Source organism: Orbicella franksi, chromosome 9 (genome assembly GCF_964199315.1).
Source record: "Orbicella franksi chromosome 9, jaOrbFran1.1, whole genome shotgun sequence".
NCBI lineage: Eukaryota > Metazoa > Cnidaria > Anthozoa > Scleractinia > Merulinidae > Orbicella > Orbicella franksi.
The window spans coordinates 9,313,045-9,334,497 of record NC_138153.1 but is presented as its reverse complement, the minus strand read 5'-3'; the positions used below and the strand labels follow the sequence as shown (position 1 = coordinate 9,334,497).

The window sequence follows — 21,453 nt, the reverse complement described above, 5'->3', positions numbered from 1 at the left end:
GCCCACAACGACAAAGAGAACTCCAGTGCTTCAAAGATGGAAACGAAATGTACAATACGGCAGAGGGGATTGAATTAGCAATCGCAGAAATGGAATTAGACGAGGGATGGGATATGGCCATCGAGGTAAGCTATTCTATCTTCAGTACATCTGGACAGAGAGTCGACAGAGGGAGGGTCGCGAATTGTTTCGATACTGTTAGTGATGAATCATAGTAGGAGATGTTTCGGTCCTAACCACGCTTCGCTCATGCAAATTGAACGAACTTCAGTTGCAGCTCTCTGCTTGGAATATAGAAGCAAATTGTTCAGTGTCAATTTGTGAACTCAAGATGTATTTACTGTTAGTGTTTCGTTTATATTTTATACAGACTGTTGAACAGCCAGCTTCGCCAACTATCAAGAAAATGAAGCCTGAGTGAAAATAGAAGCTATCATATTAGTATCAATAAACAACGCTTTTGTGAACAGAATACCTGTTGTCTACCTTCGTGTGTTTTAACTTGGAACAAATATTATACGGTGTCTATCTGAAAATGAAACTTTTCGCAGTAGCTTTTGGACAAAGACAGTTTTCTTCCATACATCTCTGTTTCTATTCCATAATCCAGTAACCTATTGTGAAGCAAACATACAATTAATTAAATGAAATTGTATTGTGATGTTGTGAAAAAAGTAACTCCTTTCATCGCAGCGCCCCGTCGACTGCCATATTGAATTATACACTGTTGCTACCAAATAATGTCACGTGAACGAAAACTTGTGCAGCGATTGGTTGATGGTTTGTTTTGGTCGAGGTTATCAAATCTGATAACGATCCCGGACTGGTAATAAGGGAACGACGTAGATCTGAAACAAAAACATCTATACTATTTCAAAAACCCATAACACGCTGTTTTTGAGAGTATTTCTTGGCATCTGTGCTTATATCTAACAAACAGTACATGAAAGCCGCTTATCAATACGTGCGTAGGAAGTTAATCAATGGAATCAATGGAATACAAAGAAAGAACAAAGAGAGGTGCAAAAAGTAATAAAAAAATAAATAAATAAATAAATAAATAAATAAATAAATATATTTTTATTATCAAAACTTTATTTATAGCCTTGCAAGAGGCAACAACATTTACGTTATCTTTAATTTTCCTTTCCTAGAAAGATAGCGACAAGTAGCCATGGTAAGTTAAAAACTACATCACAATTGCAACCCGGTTCGAACTTGGTTATTTTGACTTCCCCGTTATTAAGAACTCAAAACGAATTCCCTTGAATTTGCCCTTCAGTCGGTTACTACAAGTTATTTCGAACTTCCGCGCTATTTCGTTTTCCCCGAGGGTTCGGAATAGCGAAAATACGTGTGTAGGAAGATAATCAATGGATTATCAAAGAACAAAGAAAGGTGCAAAAAAAGTAATGAATAAATAAATATATTTTTGTTATTCGAATTATCAAAATTGTATTTATATCCTTGCATGAGGCAACAGCATTTACATAATCTTTAATTTTCCTTTCCCAGAAAGATAGCGAGAAGACGATGTAAAGAGCCCAAAAGGATCCTTTTCAATCCTAACCACTACAAAATAAAGACCACAGAACACTTGGATCCCGGTTCGAACTCGGTTATTTCGACTTCCCCGTTATTAAGATCTCAAAACCATTTCCCTTGGATTTGCCTTTCATTCATTTACAACCAATTATTTCGAACTCCCGCTATTTCGTGTTCAACTGGTATTTACGAAAAATAATGAAATTTCTTGCATGGCCTTGATTCTATATTTAGGGGTACTGGTGCTTGTCATCGAAGCTGTTTGGTTTAATTACTGCTACTGTGTAAGAAGCTTTAAATTTATTTACAATGACGGACGTACCAAAATAAACGGCTTCCTGTGTCCCATGCGTGCAATATTTTCAATGTCTCTCCAAATTTTCACTCCGAATTGGAACCAAGTGCAAACTGAACTGGGAAATTGAATAACTCATTTTGCATCAGTTTGAAAATCGAATGGCGTCAGGTGAAAGTAGCGCCCAATAGCTTTTACTTGCATGGTCATACACGGCTGACCGACAGTGGGTGTGACAGGGTCTAATAGAAAAACGTCATTCTCTCCAAGTACAACAATTCAAGTTGTTTTTCCAAACATTTGGCGATGAAGACCATTTTCGTGTTTATGAAAGAACATTTCAATTGTGTTTTCTGATGCCTTCAGTATTATTTCAGACCACTTTTCAGCAGTATAAATATTTAATATAGCGGCCTAATGGTCCGCGGCTGATTTTAGTCAAGAAGAACTTTGATCTTAATTTAAGGAAAATAAACAGTTTGAATGTACTGCATCAGACGTTTTGGTAAGACGATAAATTATCTTCAAGCATACTGACTATAACTATAACTACTGCTAAGAGGTGGTGTTGTAGGGGTGCTTAGATTGCAAATAATTGCCAACTATTCAAGACAGTGGGATTAAGAATTAATCGAAAGAACAAAATGAGTATTTGCCATGTTAATCTACAGTCGAACCTACGGGCGGAGTGTCCGTATGATACACTCTTTTTTATATAAGAATATTGCTTTTCCGGCCAGGGCTTAATAGTCTTATTTTTCTGCAAATAGTAGGCTGAAAATATTCTTGTGAGTATTTCTAGATTACAGCTTATGACATTTCTGTTTTGGAATGTATTTGATGTCTGGATGGTGTTAAAGTAATTTTGCAGCCAGACTGCAGGCATTTAAGCCTGATATGACATTCATGACGTCTTGCAGAAATGTTATTAGCATCGAACATACGGCTAGTGCTCTGATTTTGTTGCTTTTTGGCTAATTTTGCTGTTTAGAGAAAGGAAGAATTTTACCATAGTTTAGTTAAAAACATATAATTGTATTATATTTACAAATTTTCAACACACAAAATTATATTCTTTCAAAGTCTCAGCCTCGGGTTATTCGTAATATATTCTAAAAATTCCGTAGACTTCAGCCTCGATATAAATTCTTATAAAATGTATTTTTATAAAACAAAAAAGAGTGTAGAGGTAGGGTTTATATCAATTCTGGTTTCTCTGGGACCACGTCAGCTGTCCGTAAAATAGATGTGTCCGTATTGCGGAGGTGTCCACAAGGAGAGGTTCAACTGTACCTACCTTTTGAAAATTTCCTCTTCTACTCTTCTCATCAGAGCGCTTTAGCAGGCACCGTCGAAAGCAATCATCAGATATTGATTGATCCAAGCAATTTAGAGGATCAGTGATATGCTTCAGTGAGCCAGACTGTTAAAAATCCTATTTTTTCAGGCATACAATAAGTTGAAAAGTTTAGAAAATACGTATATAATGACTAGACTTCACGATTTTGTCTAGACACGCCCGTGTTACCGTTTATTTTCATATTGGTTGTGAATTAGCCTTAGTTTTTCATCAGTTATAAGAAAATTGCCCGATGCTTAAGCTACTTTGACGCACTGGCTGACCGAAAACGCGTAAAACAAACATTTGTTCTACAATAGGATCAGTAAACACTAAATGACGGGTATTAAAAGAGGTCAGTCACGGCATTTTGAGATATCTTGGCCACGTACAAAATAACTTTTAAATTGAAAACCTGAAAATAATAGTTTTTCACTAAGATAGAGAAGCACCAAAGAGAAAATAATAAACCATAAAGGAAAAAGGATGGTTAAGGATGGAGAAGATTGACACAGATTACAAACGACGAACTTGAAAAATCGAGGCTAAACTATTCAAGATGCGCAAGCCGTTACGTAATTCCTTTAAGCGTTCTCTTGATCTTAGAAATGTTTAGCCTACCAATTAATCAGGCCAAGTGACGAGACAATACCTTTCAAGACGAGCACATTAACTCACGTACCTTTGGTAGTTTGATCGAATTTTTGGGGGTAACCTTGACCCTTATAATCAGGTCTTCTTGATCGATGTTTCCAAAGTTTTTACCAGCCGTGCTTTTTAGTGAAGTTGATACTGCCATGACACAGAAAAAGTCAAATATGTTTGTCTCAAAAATAGTGTTAAAATATGTCGCATATTTGACAGAGGCAAAGTTTTCATTTTCTTTTTGCTGATCTCTGGAACTTTCTTATTTGATAAGATCATTCGCATGAAAATTAAGTTATTTCTCTTATCTACTGACCATTATTATTCAAGATGCGCAAGCCGTTACGAAACTCGTTTAAGCGTTCTCTTGACCTTGGAAATGTTTAGCCTACCAATCAATCAGGCCAAGTGACGAGACAATAACTTTCAAGACGAACACATTAACTCACGTACCTTTGGTAGTTTGATAGAATTTTGGGGGGTAACCTTGGCCTTTATACAGAAAAACTCAAATTATGTTTGTCTCAAAAATAATGTTAAAATACGTCGCATATTTGACAGAAGCAATGTTTTGCTGATCTCTGAAAATTTCTTATTTGCTAAGATCGTTTGTATGAAAATTATGTTGTTTCTCCCTAATTACCATTATATTACAAATATTACAAATAAAGGAATGCGATTTATTTAAAACTAAACATTAAAATGTTTTAATCCTGCCATAGTTTATGTGGCATACAGTTCCGTTTAAGATTTTTTGTATTGACCTCAACATGAATTAGGTAATGCGCAAAATTTAGGTTTTTATTGATTTGGGGGTTTTCTGGTTATCATTACCATCATGACAATATCAATTTCACTTTAAGAACAGCAAGCGAAACTTAAATCTAAACAAGCGAACCGGCGAACGTGGAAAAAGCTGGTTGAAGAAGCTAGGTATGTTCTCTCAAAAACTGTATTGAAACGCCTTTATCTACGGGGTCCAGTTTGTGGGGGGGGGGGGGGGGGGCGGGGCGTAAATTGTATCGGCGCGCAGAAAAACAATGGGCATACATATAGTTTCTGAATGTGTCTTGTAATTTAAAAGGCCCCACGTCTGTCATGGGATGCGAATATGTGGAAAAGTTAACATTATTTAAAGTATTCAAATAATACGTTGCACACTCTGTTAAAATACATAACGTAAAAGTTAAAATAGCAAAGGCACCAAGCTTTAGGTGCATTTCGTTCGAGATAACTAAGATAGACTCTAGTTAATGGTTAAAGTGCTCCGTAATTTCGAGTTTATCGGAAAACAAAAACAAAAACAAAAGAAAAACAAAAGAAAAAAGAAAAAATAGGGCGATAAATCTAATATCATTATCATCCACGCCACAGATCTCCCAGATGCTTATGATCCATCATCAGGTTTGTAACTGGCTGCCAACCGTGTATTCCATGTGCTGGTGCCAACTGAGTGTGTGAAGTGAGTGTGGGGTACATGCTCGTGGAACATCCAAAAGATCTCATTGAGTCTATAGGCTCGTTATAGTTGAAATAATATGGAACTGTGTTGCACTGAAAACAAGACGGCGGGGCTTGGGTCGGTGTCACTGGACAAGCAGTAGAAATGTGCTCCTCATCACTGTCGTAGCTGTCTTGTGGAAGACACGTTCTTACTTCCTTGCGGTATTTGGCACGTCTGTTTTTAAACCAGACCTAAAACCGAGATGTGAAGAATGAATTAAACATTGATATGTTCAAAGAGCCAATAATTTTAATTTCGGCTAAAACGTGAAAATGGTTTGAACGTTCGTTTAACTTCCTTTGAATTAAGCCACAAACAACCAAACGAGCAAACGCTTGTCAGCGTAGCTTAGAATGTAAACCCTGATACTATAAGCACTATTCATTTTGTCGTTTTGTAAACGTCGTTCATTGCAACTTTTAGTTTAGTTGTAAACCATCACGTAATCTATTTACCTGAATCCGGCTTTCTTGCAGATTGGTCTTCTCAGCCAGTTGCTCTCTGAGCTCTACATCTGGGTAATGTGTTTTACTGAAGGATTTCTCCAGGATTCCCAACTGCTGGTGCGTGAAGGCTGTGCGCGTGCGCCGTGGTGTACGGCGAGTTTTCTCTTGTCGAGCTTCTAAAATAACGTCTGAGAGAGAGAAAAAATCGTGCATGTGATTGGGCTTACCCGTTAGACTAAAACACTCATTGCACTGCGTGGGACATTGTGTAACATGCCAGTAATATATATAATAATAACGAAAATAATTTTTAACGAGGGAACCCAAAACAAAAATCAAATTAATTCCAGTCGTTAATTTTTTTAGAGAAAACTGCGATATATAGGAAGTATACGAGGCTCTCGTTATCGTATATTAGTGGTCAAGCAGATTCAGAGGGAGTCTGAGGCCCACTTTCGCCATGAATCAAACTGGCAAAAATAGTCTTTTTGCGTCCTTTAGATCATTTCCATCAATCAAACAGAATTGAAAAATTGCCAAGAGCACCAATGTCCGGGGGGGAGGTGGGGGATCTAGTATCAAACTGACGGAATGTTCTCGTCATCATACTCCGGTGGGATTACCAGCACCTTATTTGGTACCGCTTGGAGATAAACATGTGTATGACCTGGCATCTTGAAAGGTATTTTCATTTTTACAGCAAAATAAGTGAGTGTTAGACTGAATATGACCAAGTCATAATAGTCTAAAACAATATTTATAGTCGTGACGAATGCTAATTAGACAGGATAATCAATTTTTGATTTCATTATGGTACCTCTTAGGAAGTAGAATAACAGATACAGTACGCCTATAATGGGCTGCTAGGGCTTTTTAATCTATATTTCAGACAGACATCTCTGCATCTCTGTCAGTGTTAAATATAAGGTGGCCGCCCCCACTGGACCAACTTGCTTGGGCTTCAAACGTGCTGCTCCATTTTATCTAATGTAAAACCATACTTAAATGTCAACCACAATAAGTTTAGTGTCCTTGACATCAGCTCGTTTAAACGGATAGCCATTTTGCATACTTTTACGGCGCCAGATTGGTTCAAAAAGACATTTTGTTTTGATAAACTTCGCGATAAAGAAATAACCAGGTGTGGTAGATTGCTATCCTTAAAATTTGTAAACGAGATCACCTCGCTTCGGTTTAATGAGCCTAGAGGTTAGCCTGGATGAAGATACTTTTGACATTCTGCTTATTACGGGTGTTTGAAGATGGATTTCTCATTAAGATGTAGATAGCTCTTCGCTCCTTGTTAGCTTGTTTGCATTGACTCTTAGCAGACATCGGTGCGTGTTCAGCCATTCAGCAAACCTTATACCGCTCTAGTCAGCTTCAACAGCCCAAGGCTCACATCATTGATGCAATAGCATTTAAAAGGGCTTATCAAAGTACTCAGTAACTAAACTTAGAAACATTGCAAAAGCGAGTCTGCGAAAATGCTATCTACGAGTAATGATGTTGCCAAACTATTCCTTGGAATACCATTACTAATTATGCGGTTTTGCGTTCATTACATTAGAACTTGCATTTCTTTTCTTTGAATCGGTAATATAGTCTCGTACGATGAACCATCACTATTAGAAGATTAACAGATATTCGGGGAGAAAACCTAGCTTTAATCTGTAATCATTTATTCCTATTTAAATAAGGTGTTCTGTTTTGCCAAGAGGCAACTTGTTTTGATTTGACATAAAGCTAAACGTCTACGAAATAACTGCTCACGTTTCGTTTTTGATGGGCCATAAAGAGTTTAAGATAGTCCATCGAGGTAACCGAGCACCATTATAGCAATCCTGTTCTATTCTACTGAAGTACGCACTCTGTTATTCAAACATGCGATTTGTTTTGATTGAGATTATAGATCTCAGAAGGCTAAAACTTAGAGATTTAAACGTCGCATTCAACATCTTACCATCAATTATTTTACGGACGAGGGGGATATGATAACACATTTAATTTGTTGCACAGTTTCTTCTCCCAGACGATCTGATCTCAAAATAATGCCCTAGTGTGTTTTTCTTTTATTTGTCACCTTTAACGCGGATTCTGGGATCTAACTTAATCGACACAAGACATCTTTCATTAGACACTTATGGTTTACTACATGTATGGACCTGAATAAGCGTCATCTTGGATAAATTGCAACTTACCAGCTAGTTTCACAGCGAGTGAAAGGGCCTCTGTTGATTTCGAAGGTTTGGGTTCCTCTGTGTTATCAGTCGGCGTGGACGAGTTCTTTTTCAGAATGCTTTCAATTGAGAATGGATTGGTATCCATTATGGAATAGCGTACCGCTACCTTCGATGTATTTGATTCTTTTCTGACAGACTGTCAGATTGTGTTCTATCCCTGACTGCAGCACCTCAATACTTGCAATGCATGTACCTTCGCATCGCAGACGCTCGTATATGTGTGTCATGTGTGCTTTTCATAATCAGATCGTGTTAGCTTACAAGCTGCTGTAGCTGCTAATGTAATTAAGCCACGCACGTTGACATTGATAAATGCTCCAGAAACTGTCGCAGATGCCAGTAGTTAACGTAACAGCAGCTTTGAAGGACGTTTTTAATCGTGCAATGCATAACATAAATCACTCTAATTCGTAGACGTTTGCTCCAAAAGGACGGAGAAAATAATCATTTCCTAGTTCTTTCATCCTTACTTATTTTAAGAATGATGTGCTAATGCCATTAAATGAGCAATTAGACACCTTAACGTTTACATTCTGTCAAGGACCGCTTATCTCCTTGTGGAGTTAAGTTGCAAGATGTTTCAACTTCATTATCAAGAGAGCCAAGTTTTAATGAAAAAAAACCTGGATTACCTGGTGTGTATCAGGCAAGGCATATGTGATGGGGCTGTTACTATTCACGTGTCACAGGATTATAGTATCAATGCATACAAATCCCCCAATAGTGATACCCTTCCAAGGCATGATTTATTGGTCTCGCTTTTTCTCGACGGCATCCATCAGCAGCCATTTAGTCAGTTTATTTTAAGTTTTCGTTCTGTTTACAGGATTAAATTGTTTTCATTCTCAAATGCTTACCGACAGAGGCGGCGTGTGTGAGATTGTGTTGGAATTTTGTTCATTAATACTCGCCGATGTTTATCGCCTATCGGTTTATAAATTAAGGCATAATCCATGGTTTTAATTACGAATAAACGCCGAACATCCGTAAAGTAAAGGAACTAAACAGATTAAACATGTAAGTATGCAGCGACAACTAGCCGTTTTATGAGTCTTTCTGCTACAAGTGCAAATGAGCAGAAATGTCGCGCAGCAAATGAAGAAAGTAGAGTGCTATTGTGTCACAGCTGTAGTCTGTGTTCAGGATCTCTTGTTGATTCATTAGTTTTTCAAAGAGAAGAAGCAACCTATGTTCTTAGTATGCAATACGTTTGCTTTGTATGTTTCTACCAAGGGGAGTTAAGAACCAACAAATATTGAATCTCGCAATGCAGGATTATAATTAGTTTCATTGAGACTCTCTAAAAACAATTTTCACCAGTTTTTCAAATGGTATTTGGAAGCAGTATCTACCATTTATTATTTAATACATGTTAACACAATCAGTGAAAAAATAATACCAATATGTGTGTGGGACCCGTTTTACCCCATGTATCGTTTTTCAATTTATTAATTATGGATGATTAATTACATGAAGTTTAGGATATTGTATGTCCATCTTACTCCAATTGCAGGAAATCGTTTTTCATTCACGATTTTCGCACATCGTATAAAAGGTTAAAGCTCAGCTTGGGATTTAACGATATTGTTTATACTCAAAAAACAAGTTTTACATTAATTCACAGAGATTGTACCAAGAAAACAGCAAATAACGCATCAATAAAACATGCTGATTTCTTTACCTTTCTTTCTCTGGTTACCTTTATGTGAGCGAAATATTACATTTTGCAAGCGGCTTGAATTGTCGTAGAATAAAAGTTATTTTATCACAAAACCAAAAGTTCTCAAGATTCTGTCATCAATAAGTCGAAAACGTTCCGTTTTATATTATTTTTTCCTTCTTCTTTAGCCTTACATATTATCATTTTACCTCTTGGCGAATATTATGTCAAATATTCTTTAAAAAATGTGTGGCAACAGATTATACAAAGGGACAAAGTACCACCTGGCTTGCTTCTCTATGCTGCAAATATTTCCATCTGTTGTTCCAGACCACGGGTCCATTTAGAATTTACCATGCAGTGTTCCAATAAAGTAATTAATTAGCGCCGACCGCCTGAATGCACTGTCCGAAGAGCCGAGGTCGCATGCTGTAATTGCATTTGTCAAACGGCCAGTAGAAAAACAATGAAACCTTTATTACCTTATAAAGCCTATAAAACAAACTTTTAGGTAATGCTAGACGTTACTTCGTAAGATGTTTTGAGGGGCAGGCCCTTGATTAGAAGATAAGAATAAGACTTCATGAATAGAGCAATTAACTGGAGTGAATGATGCAAAAAATGCAAAATCTGTCGTGATTTTACTCTAACAGAAATACATCTAACTTTTAAAGTATATTTGTTTTACAATTTAAGTTAGTCGAGTAAGTTGTCTCTTCTCCTTAGCTAGTTACATGTAATATTCTCAATATTTCCTCTCTTTTTTTCTTTTTTCCTCTAGAAGCGATCTTGTATTGCATCACCATGGTCTATCTTTGTCTTCTGGCGCCAAGATGGTAAACTTAATCTCAGAAGTGTTTCTCCGATAAAAAAAATAACTGATCAAATCGAGTAGAGCACGAAGTCGGCGTGATGATACGAAGTTGTGGAAACGTAACTTATTTACATTAAGCATTCAATGTCCTGCTTTCCTGCTTTAACGGTAAACTTATTCAAGAAAATCATTGAACAGTGTCACTTCCTCGAAGGTATTGAAACAGTGACCTCCTCACTCCTTGTTATATTGTTTACATTTTTTCTCTGTCGTAGTGACCCTTCGCCACGTGCACGAAAAAGGTTGCTTTCTATTAATGAGATTACCAAGCGCTTTTGTTGGTAATTGTCTTAAACCGTTGATATTTTACTGTAGTTCTTTATCCATAAGATAAGTAGCGAACGTTGTTTTGACCTTGAGGAAGCAATTTAATTATTTGACTGTTCGGAAAACGTCATCTGACAAGGGGTTGAATCACTTACATTATTTCCCATAAAAATACCACATCATTCGATTTGCTGTATATTTTGTTACTCGGGGAGAAATTAAAAATATAGGTCCGCATTGCGGACATGTGTATTCCAGTTATACGAGATATTTTATTGACTTGCTACAACTAAAAAGAAAACAAAATATGGAAAACCAAGTGAATCGGTCCTTATGTTGACTCCTCTCGAATGACTTTTCGTGTAGACTACATGAATTACAAGAACCGGGAAGCAACTGCATTGTTCTGATGGATTTACTCATTCTACATTGACCCACTCTACCTTGGAAACTTCTCGTTACCTAGTTGAAACCGATAAATTGAAGGTTGCCCAACATTTTTTTCTTGTCGCCTGAAGACGAAAGGTAGTCTGCTTCACGCGATAGATCGAGTTCTCTAAGCCTTGCGTGTGTTCCGGCGACAAGTCAGGATACGTACGTTGATACGTACGCTGCTCGCAGGGTAGCTGCGAAAGATCTTCAGAGAAATCGAGGATTCTTTTCCCCATGAATTAAGCCATCGGGTGCGATTTGATGTCGACTATGCGTAACAGCAAGGTCAGGTAACATCAAAAACCGTGTTATCAGATTGTCGGTCCCTAACCTGAAAAAAAAGGTTAAACAAGAAAAGAAAAGAAAAAAAATACGATGGTTAAGAAAAAAAAGCCGGTGGATCCCAGTATCGAACCCGGGTCTACTAGATTGAAAGGCGAGGATACTAACCATTGTACAGCGTAAGATCTTAGCTAACAAATATGCGACGTGTTCCCGTAACCTAACAAACTTGGGGATGCCGACTTAGTGTGGCTAGCAAGCCACACCAAAACTACTCCCATTAAATGTCTGCCCTGTTCTCTTAGCTTTGAGCTTAGTGATGACTGCGTGAACTTAATGTGAGATGGGGCAATGGGCAATCTTTGCTAACGAAACCGAGTGGTACCAAAACAATGACACTATAGCCAAGCTGAAAACAGGGTCTGGGTGGATCGTGCAGAAAATGCTTTTCTCCAGGATCATATCCTCTGGCGCGAAGGCGTTTTTTCTTTTCTTTGGAACTTGAAATGAAACTGAAATGCATTGGCACTATACTACCATTTGATTTACTTCATGCACATAACATCGCTTTTAAACCGAATCACTAGAGCTGTAACTGTGAGGGTCTATTGAGGATATATTTCATGGGTCCTTCATGATTATGTGAGTTTGCAAGATTACAAACAAATTTATTATTTTGACATTTAAAATATGACATTGATGAATTGTTTCTGTAACCATAAGCAAAAGTGTAATCTTTGCTGGGTATGATGTGAGCCGGCATTTAATGCTGTACGTAGACTTTGTAGAATGAAATTATTATCAATCATTTAGTTAACTAATCATTTCATAACAATCCAACGGTTAAGTACAATTACTTTTATAAAGTCACCTATATTAAGACACATCAGTATGCGTGTTATCCCAGTGTCCGAATGAAGCGAGCTGTTAGAATGAATGCACACCCACTTAATACGGACAGTTGTGCCTGTCTTGACGAAAAGGCCATGCGGTTGGACCCCGCTAAATCGAACTCGGTCATTTCGAATTCCCCGTTATTTCAAACACAAAACCATTTCTCTTGGATTTGACCCTCAGTCATTTACCCTGAGTTATTTCGAACTCCGGCTATTTCGGCCTGTATCTGCTTTCCCTTGAGAGTTCGAAATAGCGGGGTTCAACTTGTTAGGCTTAATACCTTATGATTAATAAAAGGTGTCCGCGTTAAGCGGGCTCATGAAAGAGAAATCATTATCTTGTGGCAATAAAGGACAATTAAACTAGCTGACATTAACTTTTGTAAATCTTCAGTTCAACTGTGCAAACTTTTGCGTCTCGGGCACGGGTTTTTACCTATTGTAGTCTAATCACACTAAGCTATTCAAATACGCGCAGGCAACTAATTCGCAACCTCGAACATCGTAGACTAAGCTGCATTTCCTCAGGTCTGCAAAACAAGACTGGCATTCGTATTCCATCAGTTGACAGTTATTTGAAAAGAAAAGTCTGTCTGTATGTTTTTGATTGTCTAATTGGAAATGTATGCACGCCTTTTAAGAACTATTTTACAAGGGTAAGTCACAATGTCAACACAAGAAATAGATTTTCCTCGATCGAACTGCCGAAAATGAACTTGGAGTTTGGCCGTCGGAGTTTTTCGTTTTTAGGGGCTTCAATTTTTAACAGTTTACCGGTGGACATAAGAACTCTGAACTCTAGGCTTTTATTTAGGCAAAAGGCCAACGAACATTTTTATTTGTAATTTTTAATCGTGAGTTTATATGTTTCCCAATGTACTAGTTTTGCCTTTTTAACTTTTTACCTATTTTAAACTTTTAAATTTTTAAATCTTACAGGACCCCTTTGATAACAGTACTTTATAGTACTGATGGGTTAATCCTGTCTAAAGATTCGTTATTATTATTTTTTTTTTTTTGATTCTTACCGTTCGCAGTGTCGGAATTCGTCCGACGCAAACTTCACTTCCCCATTCTGAAGGTTGTTTTTGGAGAGGTTTCTTTTCGATACATGAAATTTAAAGCCAAATTATCTTCTTGTAGCTCTGTTTATCGTAAACAGGCTTTTGAAAGAGAAAATTCCAAGTGAATCATGCGGCAATTGAGGCATTTCCTTCTACACGCAGCAATAGCAACAACAGCAACACACTCCATCTACACTGACAAGCTGCGCCTAAAAGCTAAGTAAGCTCGGTAAATAATACATGAACGTGTTTGCAACAAAAAGAAACTAATAGTAAAATAAATTATGAACGCTAAATAAATTAAATAACTCAACTATAAAACGCTGCGACAATAGGAAAAAACGTAAAACCATTTTGGCTGAAAAACAACGAAGACGTTTCGACGTTCGCTTAACGACATTATCAAGTCAACTGAGTGAATAAAATGGGTACAAATACTATTCACTCAGTTGACTTAATAATGACGTTAAGCGAACGTTGAAACGTCGTCGATGTTTTTAAACCAAAATGGTTTTAAGTTTTTCCATATTGTCGCAGTGTTTTATAGTTAAATTGTTAAGAAAATCTCTTCCTCTACGAAATTAAATAACAAACGCTAAATTATTTACATTGTTCATCTTTATGTTATTTTTACTTTTCACGTTTTCGTTATTGGAAAAATTAATCGCACTTTTTTCCACTTGTTCTGTCTGTGAATCGTGGTCAGCAGCCTTGCTGTCGCTTCCCTCTTAAATTGCATGTGAGTGCCACAATTCTTCCCGGAAGACGACTTGATGTAAGCACCAAGTTCACGAGTATCGCATATCCCGATTTTCGCCACTAACGCTATCCGATCTTTGTTCCCGCAGGAGGCGATCGCCCATCTTCCTGTCCTTGTTTATCCTCGCCACACATGTGCAATGTGCGCATGATCCATTACTTGGTTATTCGCATACGACATGGGATACGACAAACTGTTAAGCCCATTGGCGTGTGCCAGCTGAGCATGTGAGGCTAAATGGGTACACGCCGTTGACGAAAATCTGCAGAAATGTCTAACGGTTTCCCCGGTACCGTTACAGTTGCAGTAGCACGGTACTAGCGTGTTAAACTGAACATAAGATGACAAGTTTTGAGTTGGTATCACCTGATAGGTGGGTGCAATGTACTCATCCTCGCTTTCATAGTTCTGATTGCTATGCACTGGGAGACATTTTTTCTTCTCCTTTCGATACTTGGCGCGTCTGTTTTTAAACCAAACCTAAAAAGTAAAACATGTGCCTCATTATAAAAATGAAAAAAAAATAGGACAATAAAAATGAAAAAGGCGCCATGTTTATCCCGCATAGACGCCAAAAGGAGTTTAGTAGGATCTCGAGATGCATACCGAACCCCACCCCATCCCCGCACTTTTTTTGCTAGCTATCCATTCGCCTTTTCCCATAGGAGAAAGAGGGTAGCGGAAGGTCTCCTTGTTCTCTTGTTCCCCTCGGCCCGCCCGCAATCCTTTGGGTCTTAGTCAATTAGAGAGCCAAATCATTTTTGGTTGTAACAAACAAGAAGACTCAAAACACAGAAGAAAGTTAGCTGACATTACTAAGCAATCTATTTACCAGTTCACCTGAATTCTACCCTCTTGCAGATTGGTCTTCTCAGCCAGTTGCTCTCTGAGCTCTACATCTGGGTAATGTGTTTTACTGAAGGATTTCTCCAGGATCCCCAACTGCTGGTGCGTGAAGGCCGTGCGCGTGCGTCTCGGTATGCGACGAGTTTTCTCTTGTCGAGCTTCCAATATAACGTCTAAGTAAGAGGTAAGCGTTTGTGAATTACTGATTAGCAATAATATGACCATGATCATGTGACAAGGGAGTTTAATTTTGTCTCCATGAAATGTTTCCTTTGGTCCACCGGTACGATACTCAATAGTTTTTGGGCAATCAAGCGCATCATCGTCCGCTATTCTACTAAAATTCGTCAAGATATTCGCATAAGCATAGCCTTGGTAACAAGCCCCTTTAAATACAAGAGATGAGGTGTCATAGGTAGAATTATAAACATTTCGTGCACGGGCGTAATCAAATAGACATTGCATTCCATGTAGCTCATGGAATGACTATATCTTGCTCACAAATTTGATAACCGTGACTGATGTTAGCAGCTGTTAATGCAATTAAGCCAAATTAGATTTGGTTTTGACAAATATTGGAAAACGATGCGATCTAAACTGAGTCGACGATGGACTCCTACAACTCTACAATGTGAGTCATGACTCAACTGGTTCATCGAGAAATAAGCGATGAGATAATGATTTCAGAGTTTGATCGATCCTTGTGCCTGAGATGTAAAGGAGCAATAAGACAGCCAACTTAACATTATGGCACATTTAGGCGCTGAGGCCATGTTAGATGATCCACAGATACGAAATAGTAGATAAGTTCATAACAATATTAGAAACTGCTGCCAAACATTCGTTACCATTGGTAAAAGTGAACAAGAACTCCGAAAAAAGGCACTCTCAAATTTGGTTTGATAGTGACTGCAGTAATGTAAGAAAACTTTTAAGCCGCCTTTCACATAAAACCCATAAAAATCCTTTCGACGAGCAAACTCGACTAGAATATATGTCTGTAAGAAGACAGTACAAACAGTTATTACGACATAAAAAACTCAAATATCGGGATAACAAAATTGACGAACTCATTAAAACTAGAACCTCAACCGAGTTTTGGACCAATTTAAGATATTTATCGACTCAGAAAAAAGCTTCACCTGACTCGAATGTTCCTTTGCGCAAGCTATACAATCATTTTCAACAATTACATTCGGCACCAAATGCCGATAATCTTCTGTGAGAAACAAGATGAAATAATCAAAGAGTTAGAAGACAGAGAAACAATCCTGTCACAATTTGCTGAATTAGATCAACCTTTTTCTGAGGATGAAGTTAAACATTCTATAAAAATGCTCAAAAATAAGAAAACTGTCGCCCTTGACCGAATAAGGAGTGAAATGTTAAAATGTGGAATTCCTTATCTGACTACCTCTTTAACAAAATTATTTAATTTCCTACTCAGTAAAGGAATCTATCCAGATAATTGGTCTACTGGAGTAATAAGTCCTATTTTCAAATCAGGGGACAAGTCTAATCCATCGAACTATAGAGGCATTTGTGTCACTAGCTGTTTGGGTAAATTATTCTCGGCTGTCTTAAATAAAAGATTACTCACTTATCTTAAAAATCACAATTTATTACATTCCTCTCAAATTGGTTTCCTTAACGGTTTCAGAACAACCGACCACATCTTTTCCTTAAGAACACTAATTGACAAACATGTGAAACATACAAACAAAGGCAAATTATTTTGCTGCTTCATAGATTTTCAAAAAGCATTTGACTCTATCTGGCATAGTGGGTTATTACACAAGTTACTATACAATAAAATAGGACAGTTTTATCGTTTAATCACTGATATGTATTCAAAAACTAAATGCGCTATAAAAAACGGAAACAAAATAAGCTCCTTCTTTAATTACAACAGAGGAGTGCGACGAGGTTGTATTCTTTCACCATTGCTATTGAATTTATATCTAGATGAATTTCCACGCATACTAGAATCCTCAACTGGTACAGATCCAATTATTTTACCAAATGGGTCTCCTCTCAATTGTTTATTTTATGCAGATGATCTCATATTAATATCAAGCAGTGCTGCTGGTCTTCAAAACCAACTTAATACCCTCCAAAATTATAGCGAGAAAAGGTTATTAAAAATTAATCTAAAAAAGACGCAAACCCTAATTTTCCAAAAACAAAATCGTAAATCAACACGTGACAAATTGTCCTTCTTTCTAAATGGAACTCCAATTGCCAAGGCTTCACAGTACACCTACCTTGGCGTTACTTTTAACACTAATGGAAGCTTCTCAAATTCTAAAAAGGCTTTAGTTGAGAAGGCTAGAAGATCTATTTTCGCATCCAAACGTTATCTTGATTTCAATAAACTTCCTATCAATATGTGTAATAAACTATTTGATACCCTATTTCAACCCACACTTTTATACGGATCCGAAATCTAGGGAGCATATGATAGCATAAACCTGAAAAAATGGGAAAAAGACCCTGTGGAAAGACTTCATACACAGTTTTACAAATATTACCTCGGCCTCAACAGAAGAGCACCAAATATTGCTGCTCGAAACGAAACAGGACGGTTGTCGTTAAAATTTAATTTTCTTCCAAGCATTATTAAATTTTGGCTACATCTTGTCTCTCTCCCAGAAGATAGCGTTGCCAAACAATGCCTCGATATTTCGAATCAACTGGCAAATGAAGCAAAGTCCTCTTTCATGTTAACAGTCAATGAAATCATCAAAAATTATTTAGATGACGAAAACCATCCGCATAATATAAACACACACAATTACAATGAACAAATCATCAAACATAATTTACAAAAACTAAAATGTCACATCTCAAATGATATGAAAAGACACCAAATGGAGATAATTCGGTCTAACAGAAAGTTGAATTTCTACTCAAGTTTCAAAAGAGATGTAAGCAAATCTGAGTACCTAGAACAAGTAAAGAACCTCAAACATAGACAAGCTTTGGCAAAACTCCGATCTGGTAATCATAATCTTAGAATTGAATCTGGGCGACACTGTACTCCTAAATTACTTGAAACTCTTAGAATTTGTCAGTACTGCTGTTCTAGCCAAATTGAGAATGAAATGCATTTCTTATTTCATTGTGACCGATACAATAATATTAGACAACAAGTCACAAATGACATCATCAAGAAATATCCAAAATTTGATTCCTTTAATAACACAGAGAAAACAATATTTCTATTTAACAACGCTGACACTTTTATTTGTAAAAAACTAGGTTACTTTACATATGAAGCACTACAAATAAGAGAACTTTGTAACCCTAGAACTTAAAATAAAGAATCTTGTAACTAACTATGTTTATTTTTCTTTCCGGTTGCTGTTGTAATTTGTTTCGTTTTTGAATTTTTATTTAACGATTATGTATTTAGGTAACACCATTTATATGGGAATACCAATAAACATGAAACGAGAAACGTGACCTTCGCCTTGCAGTATCTTGAATTCCAGAATGCTTCCACGTCTTATCAGATGCGTTGTGGTTTTAAGTTAATAATAAGAGGGACATTGCCCGAGAAATTTGTCAAGAATCAAGCTTAACCTTTAACAACGGTCTTAAGCTTTTCTCGTATCAAAGGATTAACGTATTAGTACAGAATTTCCCTCTATCACCAGACCCTGGGAAATTGTGATTTATTGCGAGTCCTGTTTTCCCGACAGCCATCTATCACCAGCCATTTAGTCAGTTTATTTTAAGGTATTTACCCCTGTGATTTGCAAGATTAAATTGTTTTCATTCCCAAATGCGTGCCGACAGAGGCGGCTAGAGTGTGACAGTCTTGGAATCTCGCCGAGCTACATCTGCCATCACCTACTTGTACAAAGGCAGAATCCATGGTCTTAATTCTGTTTCAGTTTAAATAGAGGACAACACAAAACTCCCTTCAAATATACTGACGGCCCCACTTGCGTGAAAATCTTGCAAAGAGCAATGTTAAAATGATTTTTAAAAAACAAAAAGATGGTGAGGCCCGCATTCCCGAGACTCTCACTGGATTCGGGTGCAGTTCAAGGTGTTGTATACAACACGTTATCGATTCCTAGGCAATTACACCGTAACAATATGTATGACTACACTTACCAATTTATTCATTAAGAATGATTAATTACTTAAAGCCTTGGAGTGTTGTATGTCCGTCTGACTCAAATCGCAGGAAGTCTCTCCTTTCCTTTATTATTTTCACACATCGTCCACAAACTTCCGCTTTTCTTTCAATCTCGTTCATTGTGTTTAAACACTTGGTTTTAGTGTTTTTACTCAGGTCCTGATTGCTTTTAAAGAATATTTGCCAATAAAACAAAAACCTTCATTTAGACCATCAAGAAAGCCGATTTCGGCCAAAAATGGGCCCCCTTGGACCCCTCAGCCATAATCTGCTCCTGATCATCACACTACACAGAATTGAGGCTGACCTTCTAGCGTTGCTTAATCTTTATCTTTTCTCGAACACCGGCAAAGCCACCTTTTCCATCAGTACGAATCCGTAGAGATTTTCTCTGTTGACACTGCCATAACAATTTATCGTGCATGTTGAACGCTGAGTAAACACGCAGAAATGTTTGCTGTAGCCAGAAGCACGAATGCACGAGTCGCCAATGTCAGGTGATTGGGTCACTGATAACAAACACGACTAATTTCGATGTATGCTAGGAGTGGAAGACCATGCAAGAGTAGGAAAATTGGCCTGTGATTCTTTCGTAAAACCTCTACTGCAATGTTCCTTAACTCCGTGAATCAGTTCGCTGAAGTTTCTGTGAGCTGTGTAAATTACTAATGGGGGTAAACTGAAACAGTATTTTTGCTCCTATGGTTTGTTAGTTTTATCTACGTGTTGTATCTTTTTCTGGCGCCAACTGGGCAAACAAAGGAACGTTCAGTCTTGTGATAAACACCGATTAGTGGAAGGTCACGAAATTGGCAGATTTTCTTTGAAACAGCAATCGTTTCATTAATGTTGTTTTTTGCCGTTCATTTCTCTGATTTTCAACAATAATTCTCATAGTATGCTGAACCGCTGTCGCAAAAGAGAACTTGAAACGTCAACACTTGCATACTGCATCACTGAGAGACACGTGCAACTGAGCTCTCGGCTCAAACAAATTGGAAATGAAGCTCTTCACCCCTTGTTATCTTGTTTACATTAACGTTGAATTTGAAGCCTCCTCGTCACTTGGAGTAAAGTTAACAAGATCATTGGTAAAATTATTACTCCTAAAATATGGATACAACCACGTTGGCAACCTACATGTTATACGCCTGTGTTATCTTGGAAGAGAAAATAAAGTATACCACACAACAGTCAGGTCATACCATGCGGCCAATGTTGCGCACGTCAGTTCAATTTGAGTGCGCTTTGCTCGTTTAAAGTTATAGATGCGCAATAGGCTGCTCATAGTCATTTATCCAATTGATTATTCTACCTCAGTAATTCTTGTAACGTCACTCGAAACGAGAAAACAGTTTATTTTTGTTATCAACTTCGTTGCGTTTAAGAAGCCCTTAATCAGTGAAGCAATCGGCGTAACTAAAATCCATCAGCACAAGAGAAGAGCGATCCTCGTTTGAAAAGAAGTCTTTTGTGAAGTATTAGGCTCGACAATATATCGTTTCAGTTAAGCTATTAGCTGAGGTAGAATAGCTTAAAACGTATCCCAAGGGTCATTTCAAAAATGAACGCTACGTTTGGTAATGAGTGGCTAATGTACTAGTAGAGGGCAAATGTCCTTCTTTCGCATCGGAGAACTTTTAGCATCGAAGCTCCGTCGCTAACTAAAACTACATTAGTCCTAGTTCAAGTGGACTTACCAGCCAACTTCACAGCTAATGATAGGGCGTCGTTGGATCTTGAGGGTTGGGTTTCTGTCGCCTCTTCAACGCTCAAGGTAGAACCTTTCTTCAGAATACTTTCTATAGAAAATGGATTGGCTTCCATGGACGGTGCTTCTACCTTTCTATGCAAATAACGAGAGCTTCTTTGTTGATAAGACTGAGAGTGTAACTCACTGTCAAACTGTAACAGTCAATTCACACCAGTGTATACTAGTGGTGATCGTGTGAGCTTACCAGCTGTTAATGTAATTACACCGACTGACTTGACATTGATAAATGTACCCGGAAACCGTTCAATAAAGGCCAACAGAATTGCTAGTCGGGTCCTTTTTTATCATGCGTGGAAGACACCGTGTGTGGTTGTGCTTTCCAAACTAAAATCATAACAAGTTTTCCCAGGTATCTAGTGTTAAGGTAGATTTGAAGAACTGTTTTATTAACCTGAATTTCTTTCATCTTAGCTAAGCTGAATTTATAGTAT

General features: G+C 37.5%; 2 protein-coding genes across 2 annotated transcripts; both read right to left on the bottom strand.

The window, feature by feature from the left end:
* Window positions 1-4,918: 4,918 nt before the first annotated feature.
* Window positions 4,919-8,275, bottom strand: LOC145497523 (diencephalon/mesencephalon homeobox protein 1-B-like). The gene is made up of 3 exons (XM_081477338.1): window positions 7,976-8,275; window positions 5,784-5,962; window positions 4,919-5,519 (listed from the first exon to the last, which is right to left on the bottom strand). The coding sequence occupies exons 1-3, from the start codon at window positions 8,100-8,102 to the stop codon at window positions 5,184-5,186; spliced, it is 642 nt and encodes a 213-aa protein (XP_081333464.1). The 5' UTR covers window positions 8,103-8,275; the 3' UTR covers window positions 4,919-5,183.
* A 5,652-nt stretch (window positions 8,276-13,927) lies between these two features.
* Window positions 13,928-21,138, bottom strand: LOC145497558 (intestine-specific homeobox-like). The gene is made up of 3 exons (XM_081477375.1): window positions 20,949-21,138; window positions 15,093-15,271; window positions 13,928-14,732 (listed from the first exon to the last, which is right to left on the bottom strand). Exons 1-3 carry the CDS (start codon window positions 21,073-21,075, stop codon window positions 14,370-14,372), a joined length of 669 nt encoding a protein of 222 aa, XP_081333501.1. The 5' UTR covers window positions 21,076-21,138; the 3' UTR covers window positions 13,928-14,369.
* Between the last annotated feature and the right edge of the window lie 315 nt (window positions 21,139-21,453).